General features: G+C 33.1%; 2 protein-coding genes across 2 annotated transcripts; one reads left to right on the top strand and one right to left on the bottom strand.

The window, feature by feature from the left end:
* Positions 1 to 4,348: 4,348 nt before the first annotated feature.
* LOC127799865 (uncharacterized) lies at positions 4,349 to 4,834 on the bottom strand. The gene has a single exon (XM_052334081.1). The coding sequence runs from the start codon at positions 4,832 to 4,834 to the stop codon at positions 4,349 to 4,351; it is 486 nt and encodes a 161-aa protein (XP_052190041.1).
* A 5,476-nt stretch (positions 4,835 to 10,310) lies between these two features.
* LOC127798850 (E3 ubiquitin-protein ligase RING1-like) lies at positions 10,311 to 12,175 on the top strand. Its single transcript, XM_052332482.1, has one exon. It carries the CDS (start codon positions 10,591 to 10,593, stop codon positions 11,473 to 11,475), a length of 885 nt encoding a protein of 294 aa, XP_052188442.1. The 5' UTR covers positions 10,311 to 10,590; the 3' UTR covers positions 11,476 to 12,175.
* Positions 12,176 to 13,143: the final 968 nt, after the last annotated feature.

Below are 13,143 nucleotides of genomic sequence, written 5' to 3'. Positions count from 1 at the left end.
CTCAAAGTTACTCAAACAAAGAATACTAAGGAGGGCCTAGGCCCAAACCCAAACCCAAACCCATGCATGTATTTGGCTCGTCCAATTCATTTAGAAGATCAAATTTGATTTTTCACACGGTATCATCTTGACCCATATTAATCGATCCTTCAACTCACTTATATAAAAACCTAGTATTCTAAGAGCCAAGTAATTAATACATTTATTGCATCATTTTCAAGCATAGTAATTGACTTGAAATTAGGAAGATTCACCAAGAGACAAGATTCTATTTTTTTTTTTTGGATTATTAAGACTATCTAAGAATAAAGAAAAATTAAAAAAAAACAACTATATTACAAATTAAATAATAATCGACTCTAAAATCCTCATCATCAAACATATTCATAACGCACTAAGTCCTTCATTTTAAATTTCGCTTTAAACTCCACGTTAGTGATCAAATGATTAAAACCCTAATCTTCTATGTGTAACACCCCATGATAAAGCACTACAAAGTGGCAGGAAATTTTGACATTAGTAAGATAATTATTGATATGCACAATCAATTATATGCTAATTAGAAATGTCACATGAAACAACATGACTTATTAATATTAGTTATTGTGTGACATTGCAATATTATTAATATTTTTCTAATGTATTGCAATATTAGTGATCAACACACTATTTTAATGATTTTTTTAAAATAATTTTATTAGGTAAAGATGATATCTTTCGGTAGAAATGGAAAGTATAAAGACCCCTTTTAGGGGTCACAGATCCCTTACCTTTTGACTCTCAGAGCCAATGCAAAAAGGCCAAACAAACTATGCATGAGTAAGGCATTCATCACATGTTCTATGGTCAGTGATGATATATAAAATTGATTATTAATATATTTATTTGGAGAGAGTGATACTCGGATCAAATCGTGGATGAGTTTTTGAGTTAATGAATATGCAAAATGAGGGTCGTAAAGAAAGACTATTCTAGACCATTTTGAGAAAGACATTTTGATATTTAAATCAGACGCGGAGTATTAAGAATACGTTATCGAGAGAAGAGATTCTCATAAATAATACTTTACTTAAATATTAAGTCTTCTTGTTAGATAATTATTAAGAATAGTTATCCTAAACAAAGTTGAAGAGATTAGATTTATCTCTGAAGACCGTTTTACTAAGATTTATAAGAAGGGATTAAGATAGATCTCTAGGTTTTAAGAAGTAAATCTAAATTATGAGTGGGTTTATTGTTTAATTCTAAGTAAAAATCTCAATCGCATGAGGCAATTTAATATTAAATAGAATTAGTTTGTTGTTGGGTTTACGAAAGACTTCCTTTGGATTAAGATAGATCCAAATAAAATATCGAGACCAAATATAACCCAAATAAGATGTTCATGTATCAACTAAGATAAGTCTAATTATCATTAGTTAGATATATACATATATATATACACACATATATATAACAAAAGAGAAACATAATTGATGAAAAACTTTGAAGTATCTGTGTAATATTTTCGTGTATAAAGGACAAAGAAGTAAAGACAGGTAAGAGAAAATGAAAAGCAACAAATTATTAAGAGGGAAAAGAGTAGAGTTGAGTTGGGTTGGGTTGGGGGGGAAGGTGGCTTTTAATTAAAGAGGGAGTGAGGAGTAGACTCCTTAAATTAATTAATCAATGGTGGGCTGCTTTTTCTTTTCTTTTTCTTTTTTCTTGCCTACTTTTTCTATTTTGTCAGTGCTGTCCAAACCAAAGGCTGTGTTTGGAAAACGTGGAAAGTAGAATCTTACCCTAAACACTTTCTCTTGTTCCTCTTTTAATCATGCAGCATAGGTTTCAAGGTTTCTAGTTTTAAATTAATAACAGCATCGTGATGGGAATTTAATTGTTTTTAAATTTAATTTTATTTTTTTATAGTGCAAGACTCGAGGGGTCATGATCAACGTATAATTTTCAGTTGGAATCACCCCATCCTTTCTTAAACTCACGGTTCAACATGTCCTTAACAGGGTCATTCGTAAGTAGTTTGATGTTCAGCTTGGTAAAATTACATTTAAATTTGTTCGTTAAGATAAACGATCTGAATTTGAGTTTAACTTAAAAACTCGATCTGTAAACGAACCGAACTTGAGCTCAGTACAACTCAATTCATTAAAGCTTGTGAACATGTTTGATTAGAAACTCATGAATACTAGTAGATTCGATTAGATGCTTGTAAATATGCTCAATTAAAAATTCGTAAATAACTTATGAACAAATTCGTTTATAAATACATTAATATATTATTTAGCATAAAGTTATTAAATTTTAAATTATTATAATAATATAATTAAATTAAATATGTTTAAAATTATTATATATACACATTAATTTAAACATTTAACATAACGTAATTTATGTATATATAATAAAGTAAAATAAAAAATCAGATTTAAATAAAATAACAAATTATGGTGAGCCTAAGCTCAAACTCAAATTTAAACTTAAAAATTAGCTCATAAGTTGAGCTTGACCTCAGTGAAGTTCGACTCAACTTGATTGTAACTCCTAGTTGTCGGCCTAAACAGATAGACAAGTGAGTTGCATGTCAAAACTTAGGGTTCTGGTCGTTCAAATAGACGTAGATTATTGATAGCTACACAAAGACAAACTTGATCCCATAACTTTACGGTAATTCAGGCTCTTGAACATGTATGTTGGACCATCTATCCTAGCTCGAAGGGCCTTTCCAAATTTAGTTAAGATGTTAAATTGTGATTGATTTATTAAATATTAAAACGAGTAAGTTTGGGGTAAATAAGTTGAGGGATGGAGAATCTAATAGATTTTGTAAATTTTATCGTTTTTTATATAGCAAGTTTGTGGACAAACAAGCCGAGGGATTGGGTTATTGGGTATCACTTGTTGTGAGGTTTTGTTAAAATTTGAATTTTAAAGGAAGTAATAATTTAATTTTCCAAATTAATAATTTTATTGTTATTTTCATTTGTAAAGCCAAGTTTGAAAAATTACTCTCTCTTTTATAAAAAATTACCCAAACTCCATACGAAGATTTAAGTTTGTAATGTGATGATCTAGCTCGTATTACACAGGATTAGACACAATTAAGGTGTCGTTTAAGTGTTTCAGTGCTATTTCGATAAATTTTTATAATAATATCAGTAGTCTTTTTATTTTTTAAACTGTATAATATGTGAGCGATCATGGAAAATCTAAAAAAAAAAAAAATTTGATGCTCGTCGGACTTGAACTCAAAACTCTAATAAACTAATAGATTGTCAAACTCAAGTTATAAATTCCAAATAATAAGACAACATATATGCTCTAGCATACTAACTAGTGATGATTTGGGCGGATTTTTGGAGGTGATGAGTACACTGAATAGCTAAGTGGGCTGCTGTGGGTAGGAAATGGATGGCCCAAAGAAAATTTAGCCCAAATCAAAATAGGCCCATGGAGAGGATAGGGCCCCAAAAATGTACATTAAATTTCGGACTATTTCTTTGCTCTAAGGCAGTTTTTGTTTCCGTTTTTTAGGTTATGGGTTCAATTCTTATTACGCATATGTTCTTAGAATTTTTTGTTGACCTATTGTTTGATGTACTTGCTTTTGCTTCGTATTCTTATGCTTTGATGACTTATACTTGCAATCCTAATAGTAATAGGTGGCCTTTTGCCACAAATAGTTCTAGGTTCTCATTTAGAGGGAAAAAAAATTACACTTGTCAAATGAAGTTCTATTTATGATTTTTCATGACAATGTCATAAGTTTGGCCTCGAGAGGGTGACGGTATTGCTTTTCTTGTAATTTTTCATACTAAGGGTATGGAATGGGGCTCGATGGGATAAATATATTATCAAATATTTGTTGCAAGCGTAACGTCAGCTCTTAGCTCTTTTATTAAAATGAATAAGAATAAAAATATTATTGATTATATATATATTTTCTTAATTTTAGGAAAACTGTATGTTTTGTTCTGAGGATCAAAATATGTCTTAACTTAAAGTTCTTAGCGTTTTATTGATTATTTTTAATAAATTTTTTATTTTTAAAAATAAATAAATAAATAATCAACAATATTTAGATTGACAATAGTAATTTGATTCATTAATTAAAATTATTTAAAGTTTTGTCACTTCGTCACATGCCCGAGTGACAAATCATTGTGGTCTAGTTAATTAAATCGTTTAAGATCGAAACTATAAAAAAAAATCTGATCATTGTCAACATTAAAATTAGGAAGAAAAATGAAAGTTAGTTTTTTTTTTTTTTTTTATAGATAATTTATCCATTTCTATTTCTATACAAATAAAATTCTTACAGAAATCACCAATAATTATGCATATTGTTGGTGAATCAAAACCAAAGCCTGTAACCGGAAGCAAAACCCAGGCCAGCAATGCCGAAGCAAACCGCCACGGCCACAAACCAATTAAACTCGCCGCCGCCGTCCTCGCCGTCTTCTTCCTCGTTTGGCCGGCCGGAGATTTGGCGCTGCAACCGCGACAGCCGAAGGTCAAGCAGCTTCACCCACCACCGATAAGCCGATAGCAGCCGCGACTCTTTGAGAAAAGCCTCGGCCAGAGAGTCCCTCTCCTTGGCCAGAGCCTCCGCTCTCTTCTCCGCCTCTCTGGCCCGCGTCTGAGAGAGCCGGAGGGCCTTCAAAAGCTCCAGCTTCCCGTTCTCCCGATCGACTTCGTGAACCAAATTAATCCTGTCCTTGGACGAGAGGATCGCCTTTTCGGGGCCGGCAAAAACCTCCGCCGGCGGTGGCAGATCGCAGTTCTGCACGATCTCGTTAGGCTTGAGCGGCTTCTTGGAATTAGACCCCCATGCTGCCATGGTCGCTAATTAAGATCGATCGGCTTAAGCCTTTTGCCAGCGATCGGTCGTGATGAAGAATTAGAGAAGCCGGGATGTTGGCGGTGGCGGTGGCGTTGAAGTAACGGCTGGGATGATGCTTATCGGTGTGACATTGTCAACAATACAGCGCGCAGCTGCATCTCTTAATCAGAAAGCCAAATGCTTTGCTTGCGTCTTCAAGCAACGTAAGAGCCCAATATAATTCCCCCCTCTTGCTGGGGCGGACCTAGATTTTTATTAGGTGACTTTAAAATATTTTTTTTTATTGTGGGTTTCACAAAAAAAAAAAAAAAAAAAAAACAAAAATAAGAGTGTAAGAGCTTTATATGCATATTTAATATAATTTATTAATTTTAAAAATAAATAAAAAATAAAAAATATGAAAAAAGTGTAATATAAATATCTTATAAAACTATTTAAAGTCGCAACTTGCTGTATTATTCTTGGGATGACTCTAATGAGAGACATATAAAAATATATATTAATAAAGTATATGACTAAAATCATTTTAATATATGAGAATATTAATAAATAAGACATACTAAAAGATAATCTTGCCAATATTCCTCACTCGTAACTTCTATATAGCTTATCAAGATAGACTTAACATATCTTTAATTAATATTTTAAATAAGAGTACAAAATATATTAATAAACCTAAAAATATATATTATAAGAGGATATTAAAATTTTGGCATAAATTCAATCATTATCAAAACATCTATAACATAAAAGTCAACAAACTTCACACAACTTGTTTACAAAAATGCATTTGACTACATACAATTTTTAACACAAACTTCCTTCAAGAAATATGGCCAAACACTCTTTAATTTCAAGAAAGACATCATTTTTTTTTTTTGCTTTCATCAATATAGCACAAATGATTATTTAACAAGTTTATCCTTTTCCGTAGAAGTATAAACTTCGTTACTTTGCACGTTCAATATGCTAACATGATTAATGAAGTTGAATAATAATTTTAAAAATATTATTTTAATATAAACATAATGTCACACAACATACTTGAATGCAAGATAATAGATAATCATAGCATCAGGACCGGCTCAAGGGCTCCGGAGGCCTTAAGCCATTATTAATTTATGGGCCCCAATCTTTAATGAAAAATTAAAAATTTATTAATTTTATTTTAATTTATTAAGCTAATAGAGTTGGACCCTAGACAATTGCCTCACCAATCTATCCCATCAACTGGCCCTGCATAACATATGCATGCTTAAAGATGAACAAAAGCCATTTCACCCTAGGCTTTCAAGTCAAGAAGACCCCGGGGAGGGGGTGTGGAGAAAAAGGGTTGGGCTTGGGCTATTGGGGGCTTGGAAAAAAAATATTAATTTTTAGCCCATAAAATCTATTTTTTTAAAAATTTGGATGGGTTGAAGCCCACCCTCTGGTCCTCCCTACTTCATTGAATATTGAATTTTAATATTCTCAAACGTAAACTTTTTTTGATAATAGACCCAAACATATATAGCGAGCATAAGGGCACATGTTTCATGTCTTGGTGCGATTAAGGTGACGAACTCGTCTTCTTGGATAGTATTCATAACTCATTCATCAAGAGTTATTATACTAGTCTTTGTTCATATCCATTTTTGCTATGCCAAAAAAAAAAAAAAAAATGAAATAGTTTGACAAGATGCCCTAATAATACAACACTATAATATTCTTTTTCATGACTAGATTGTGCTTATTGTAATGTTGTCAAATGGGTTGACCTCGGCCTTGGACCCTCAAGAAAAAAAGCAAAGTCTGGCTTGGCCCATGAGCCCCCGCCCAAGGAGAGTCAGCCTGTTGGACTTACAAGCCTGAATTGGCCGAGTTTATCACGATAGCTGTTCGGAACTCCCAAACAATTTCAACTGGCATTTAGAGTGGCTCTATTTTTAAATAGTTTTAAAATTAATTTAAAATATTTATTTATTTATTCATTTAATGAATATGATATAAAAATATTTTTAAAAATACAAACTCCATTTAGAAGTTAGTAGTTAAATGTTTAATAGTTAAAACTTTTCGATTTTAATAGTTTTCACTTTATAGTTTTTAATGATTCAATTACATTTTTAAAATTATTTTAAATTTATAAATATTTTGCATTTGTTTAAAGTGATTATAACTTTTTGTGTATGTCTCTATATAATTATGCATGTAATATAATTATTTTTCTATTTATTGATTATGAGATATAATTTATCAGCTTTCACTTTATAGTTGTTATTAACTTAGTGTTTAAAAATTAATTATATGAATAATATTTATGCACTTTTTATTTATTATCATTGTGTGTTGTGATGTCTTCTTTATAATATATAATTTTTAAAACGATAAATTTATTAAATTATATATCAAAAATTAAAAATCAAAATTATAATATAAAAATTTATAATTTTTTATTTATAAACACATTTAGGTTGATCCGACAAGTTGGATTGGAGGGCCAACAAGCTCAAGTTGAGCCGATGGGAGCTTTTTCTTGATTTGAGTTACAAGACCAATCTTATTACGCCTAACTCGACCTTATTTATCTAGCAAGTGAAGCCAAGCCTAAGTCGTTATAATAATGAGTTGAGTTTGACTCGTTCCACAAATTACTTGACCTATTTATTACGAAATTGAATTTGCAAACCCAATAGATTCACCAACCCACGTCATGGGCACTAAGCCATTATCGGGCATTAGCATAATTAGCCCTAATTATGACTTCTTTTGTTATATTATTACTTTATTCAATTGAAACTAGTGTAGGATTCCGTTAACTTTACTTGGACCCCAAGGTTTAAAAAATTACACAGATACCAACCCAAAGGTTGATATATGGTTGAAAAATTCCTTAATGTCAATCCCAACTCAACTTTTTATTGGTTGGTGATTTGTTGGCCATCTGTCACCAACCAATGTGCATCTGAGAATGGTATTCGATCATATTTGGACTGAATTTAGACTATTTTATTTTCTTATTTATCTTTTTCATTTCTATTTTTTATACTTATTTTTATTTTTCAAGATTGATTATCTTGGGTTAGTAGAGAATCTATCGAATTGGATAGAGATAACACTAGGCTCACTTGATAAGAGTCGAATTCTTCGAAAATGAGTTGAGATATTGGGTGTTAATCTCTAAGATTCTTAAACTCTATTTATTTGTATCGGTGATATGAGCTAAAATTCTCAAAGTAATTTCTTAGATTCTCAGTCTTAGATATCTTAGGGTGACATCGAATCATTTGGGTCGATATTATCTCCAAGACTTTCGATTCTAGTTATATCGAACTATACCAATTGAGGTCAAATTCTTTAAAATTAAAATCCAAGAGTTTGATTTTGTAAGCTTTATTTATTCTTTAGATCTAGACTAGATAAAAACCACATGTCATTTTTTTTATGGCTTGACAATAAAAACACATGGCAAGATAAGATTAGTTTTGCTTCTAAAAGTAAACAATATCACATTTTTAGGGTACCCCATCATTAACCATATGGTTCATGTCTAAATGTCTTATCTCCCTCATTTACAAATACTTTACAAATAAGGTGTAACAAATACATATTTTGAGAAACATAAAATATATTTGTTATTTTCTCTTTTAAGACACGAAATAGAAAAATATATTATTATTTCCTGAGAGAGAAAAAAAAATCATTCATACTTGTAAATATAATATTATATGAAAATATCATGATTTCCAACTGTTGGACTGATCAGGCTAGTACAATTTGGTTGGGCTAACCCCTATTAGGTCGACATTGGCCTAACCTAGCCCACAAGCCTATCATTTTGGTTGATTCAATCGCTAAATTCTTACTATATATTTTAATGAGTGATGCTACCCGAGAGCTAGGACCCGAAACAACATCTTTAAATTTTCTATAAGCTCAAGTCTTTAATCTCTTGAGCACGTTTCAATGGTCAAATTAGTGTTCGATAATAGGAGAACGAGTAAAGAGAAATATATTAACGAGTAGAAAAGTATAAATGTTTATTTATTGTCGAAGAATTTAAGATTTTTATTTATAACTTGCCTAGTGATAGTCTATGCATGGTTTTTGTTAATGGCTTTACTTGGGCCGTGACATCGTATATGGTTAAGGCATGGTGTCAAGATTTCGAGCTATACCGACAAAGCCATATGCATAAATAAGGCACAAGATTGGTCACATGATGAGTTTGAATGTTTTTCAAGCAATCTTTGTTATCAAAATTAAGCAATGTGTCAATTTTTTACTAGTCCATTTGTTTTTTATTATAAAATATTTTTATAATAAAATTACTTTTCAATATAAAACATTTTATGTTAAAACAAATTCATCTAAAGTAATTTATATTTTTCCAAAACAATAATAATGTCATCCTTTCATATTTTATTGCTTATATTTTTCTTTTTCCTTTTTCACGTGATAATTTAACTTTTTATGCATCGTTTGAAAATGCTATCAAAAATTGCCATTTCATTTCATTCTATCATTTTCATCTATGACGGACAAAAACGTTTTGACGACGATGTTTCTACGTTTTTGAAACGCCAAAAAAGGTTCATTTTTAGGTTATTTTTGTAATTTCTAAAATCTTTCAAAACTGTTTCATAATATTAAGAAAATATTAGAAATTTCTTTTCACATTATATCCGTTTTCCATTTTTGTTTTTGTATAATCTAAATTTTCATTCTACTTCATTAATTTCCATTTCTGCTAAGAAACATGAAAAATGAAAACGTTGTTTGATTTTGCTGTGAATCATCAAAAAATTAAAAATAATATTTGATTTTTTGAATTTGTATTTAATATTAAATTCATGTTATAGGTAAAAAAAAATTATTGCTAAATTTATAATTATTCAAACGTTACAATTAATGGTGATTTGGTCGTCGGAGTCGCTTGTCGAAGGTTGACACCATCTATTATTTTAAATAATTATAATATTTTTAAAATATCTAATATTTAAAAAAATTATCTAGGGGACCACTGCCTCCACAACTACCTAAAAAAATTACATTTAAGGTTTCTCTCAAATTATTTAGATCAAATCAAATTCTAATAACTTATATATACAAACCAAGACATACTTCAACACTTAAGTCTAAACCTTAAACACTGAAAACATGTTCTAGTTTCAATATTCTCTTTACTATTTTCAAATTTTTTTTAATTTTTTAGAATAATAAAAACATATTTATTTCATATTTTCAAAAAGACATTTTTAAAAACAAAGAAAATTTTTGAAAAAAAAACCAAAATAACTAAAATTATTTTTATTGTTTTTATAATAAACACGCTCAAAATTTAAAAAATACAGAAAATACTATAGATAAAAAGAACGTATTTTTAATAATTTCAAAACAGATATTAAAAATTAAAAATTAAAAATTAAAAACTAAAAACTGAAGTATAAAAACAGGATCTCTCAATTTTTTTTGCGTGTCCTCAGAAGGAAATTCCCATTGCCATTCGTAGTAGTCTCCAGAGTCAAGAGCCATGCCGTTGCGTTAACGCGTCAACCAAGTCTACCAGTCCTTGACGAGGACGAAGAACAAGACCACCCACCAAATGACTTCCGTTTAAGACTTAAAAGGCCCCAAATGGTGAATCAAATCGATTGACAGATCCTACAAATCAAACCATCAATCGATCCAAACCCTTACTACCTGAACACGCAATGTATGGGCTATAGTGTCTCAAGCTCTTTAGCCCTGTTTCATCTTCCCCTGTTTCTGCCATGGCAATCCATCACAGAAAGCTATTCCTTCCATGCTTCGATTTCCCTGAAACCCATCCTCCTCGACCTCCCCCTCCCCCTCCACCTCCCACGCTCGTCGGCGGCAACCCCCCCGCCCAGACCCACGAAGTCCCGATTCTCATGTTCTCTCTTCTGGGTTTTCTTCTTCTTTTTCTTCTTGGGTTTCTCTTTTACATCAGCAAGTGCCATTCGAGCATGAACAGTTCTTCGGCGAGGAGAAACACTCCCGGATTTGAAGATGATTATTATGGAGGCCAGATTCGTGGCTTGGGACCCGACAACTCCGGGTGGCAGCAGGTCAGCACCGCTGGCCTCGAACACTCGGTGATCGATTCCATTCCTGTTTTCGAGTTCAGATCCGCTGATCGACTGGTTGAAGCAGCAGAGTGCTCCATTTGCCTGAAAGAATTCGAAGAAGACGAGGCTCTCCGGCTCTTGCCCAAGTGCTGCCACGCCTTCCACAGGCCGTGCATCGACACCTGGCTGAGGTCGCATCAGAATTGCCCCCTGTGTCGCGCACCAATTGTTCTCGAAAATACCCCTTTGAACGCAGCAGAGCCGGGCTCGAACGGTCCGGCGGCGAGAGAAGCACTGGAAACGGAGAGCTTAGAGAACAATGGTGGGACGCGAGGCCGCCGAGTCGGAGAAATTGAAGAAGAAAGGAAAGATTTGCAGCGTTCCAGCAAGAGGAAGCGTCAGCTCCGGGTACGGAGCGATCTGGCCGGCAGTCTAACAAAGCCGGAGCAGGAATTACAGCCCGTGAGAAGATCGATTTCCATGGATGCCAGCTCTGCTTCAAGGACTCAACCTACCATGGCTTCCATTCCTCCGGCGGGGCTCGAAGGCTGTTCAAGCAGTCAATGAGTTCATGAAATTATGAAAACAATCTATTTTACGGATCATGCTACCCGTCCGACTTTATTGACAACTCCAAGTGAAATTACATATCAACCCTCAAATTACAAATTAGTGCTCCCGCCAGATCCGCCCTCCACCAGATCGCTCTCTTTCTCTCTCCTACACTCTCACTTTCTCTTTCACTCCCTGTCTGCACCGCTAGATTTGCCCTCCGCCGGCGGTTCACGCTCTCACTCTTTCTCTCTCTGTAACCCACACACTCTCACTCTCTCTTTCACTCTCTGTCTGCGACGCCAAATCGGCCACCACCTCTATCTGTCGGAGCTTAGCCTCACCGACGACAACCAAGTCAACCACCGCCAGATCCGCCCTCCACCGGCGGTTCACACTCTCACTCTCTTTCTCTCTCTCCGTAACCCACACTCTCATTGTCGTAAGATTCATCGTCGCCGATCGAACCTCTGATTTTTCCGACTTCATCTCCCATTGTCGTCGGTTTGCTGCGTTGGTTTCCTGTATTTCTGATCAATTTCTCAAAGTTTCTTTTCTTCTTGTTGATTTATATATCTGTATCTATCTTTGTTTTCCAATACCCATGTCTTTTTTTCCATGTAGCTATCTGCAAAACCCTGTTTTCTTAGTTCTCTATTGTATATATTACATTTCGAGGAATCTGATTCCACAAATAAAATGCACCCTTCGTTTCCTTTTCTTTTGGTTATTTTTCTTTAATCTCTGTTCTATTTGATACTTTATGTTGAAATATCGGAATGCAACCCATAACCTTTACTTTTTTTTTTTTTAAAGAAAAAAAAATGCAAGCAGCTCAAAGAAGCTAGTATCAAATATACATTAGACCCTAGAGTGACTTTATAAGAAGCATGTCATATATCTGATAATTGAGTTCATTTTTGTAATTTAGGTCTCATATGAATACATATATATGCACTGATGAACAAAGTACCAATTCTTTCTTTTTCATTTGTGAGGGATGGATAGAGGTTGGGGACAGAGAATGACTAACCTTGAAAGTGTTGCAAATTCAGAATATTTTATGTACTTGCATTTACGTGTAATAGGAATCTTTGCTTTGCAGGTTATACACTCAACCAGGGAAAATGCAACCCACAATCATGGGTTTGATCCAAATCGCGGCATATCGGGTGGTATAACTGCTTGATCAAGTGTTTGTAGTAGAGGGCAGGAACCTTGTATCAAGTAGAGGCTACTTGTGACTTAAATTAGGCTTGAGTGAAAACTGATACTGAAACCATTTTCAGTTTAGATGTTTTTGATTGAGAGAATAGTTCTACATTTGATGCAGGTTATACACCATGTTTTTTCATTCTATTAGTTTAATTGGCCAGTTAGAACGGTTAATCAACCTAGCTCGGAATAATCTTCCAAGCAAGAAAACTAGATTGATTGTCTTTCTAAATGTTTCTGGCTGCTAACTAATCTTGATGGTTGTGTGTTAGTTAGTGTTAAAATATGAATACAATTTTTGACAATTTGAACAGTACGAGTCAATGAGTCCCGCTATTTGTACAAAAGGCACTTTACATAATGATTTACAGGGATGATAAAATCGTGATATATTGAATAAGAGTTGGAACAGTTTATTGCAAGAAATTAAAACAAGATGAAAGCAGTAGACAGAAGCAGGAGAAACTC

This window comes from Diospyros lotus, chromosome 4, assembly GCF_014633365.1.
Source record: "Diospyros lotus cultivar Yz01 chromosome 4, ASM1463336v1, whole genome shotgun sequence".
NCBI classification, from domain to species: domain Eukaryota; kingdom Viridiplantae; phylum Streptophyta; class Magnoliopsida; order Ericales; family Ebenaceae; genus Diospyros; species Diospyros lotus.
Note: the sequence above shows the minus strand (reverse complement) of the source record. Positions and strands in the feature narration are given on the sequence as shown.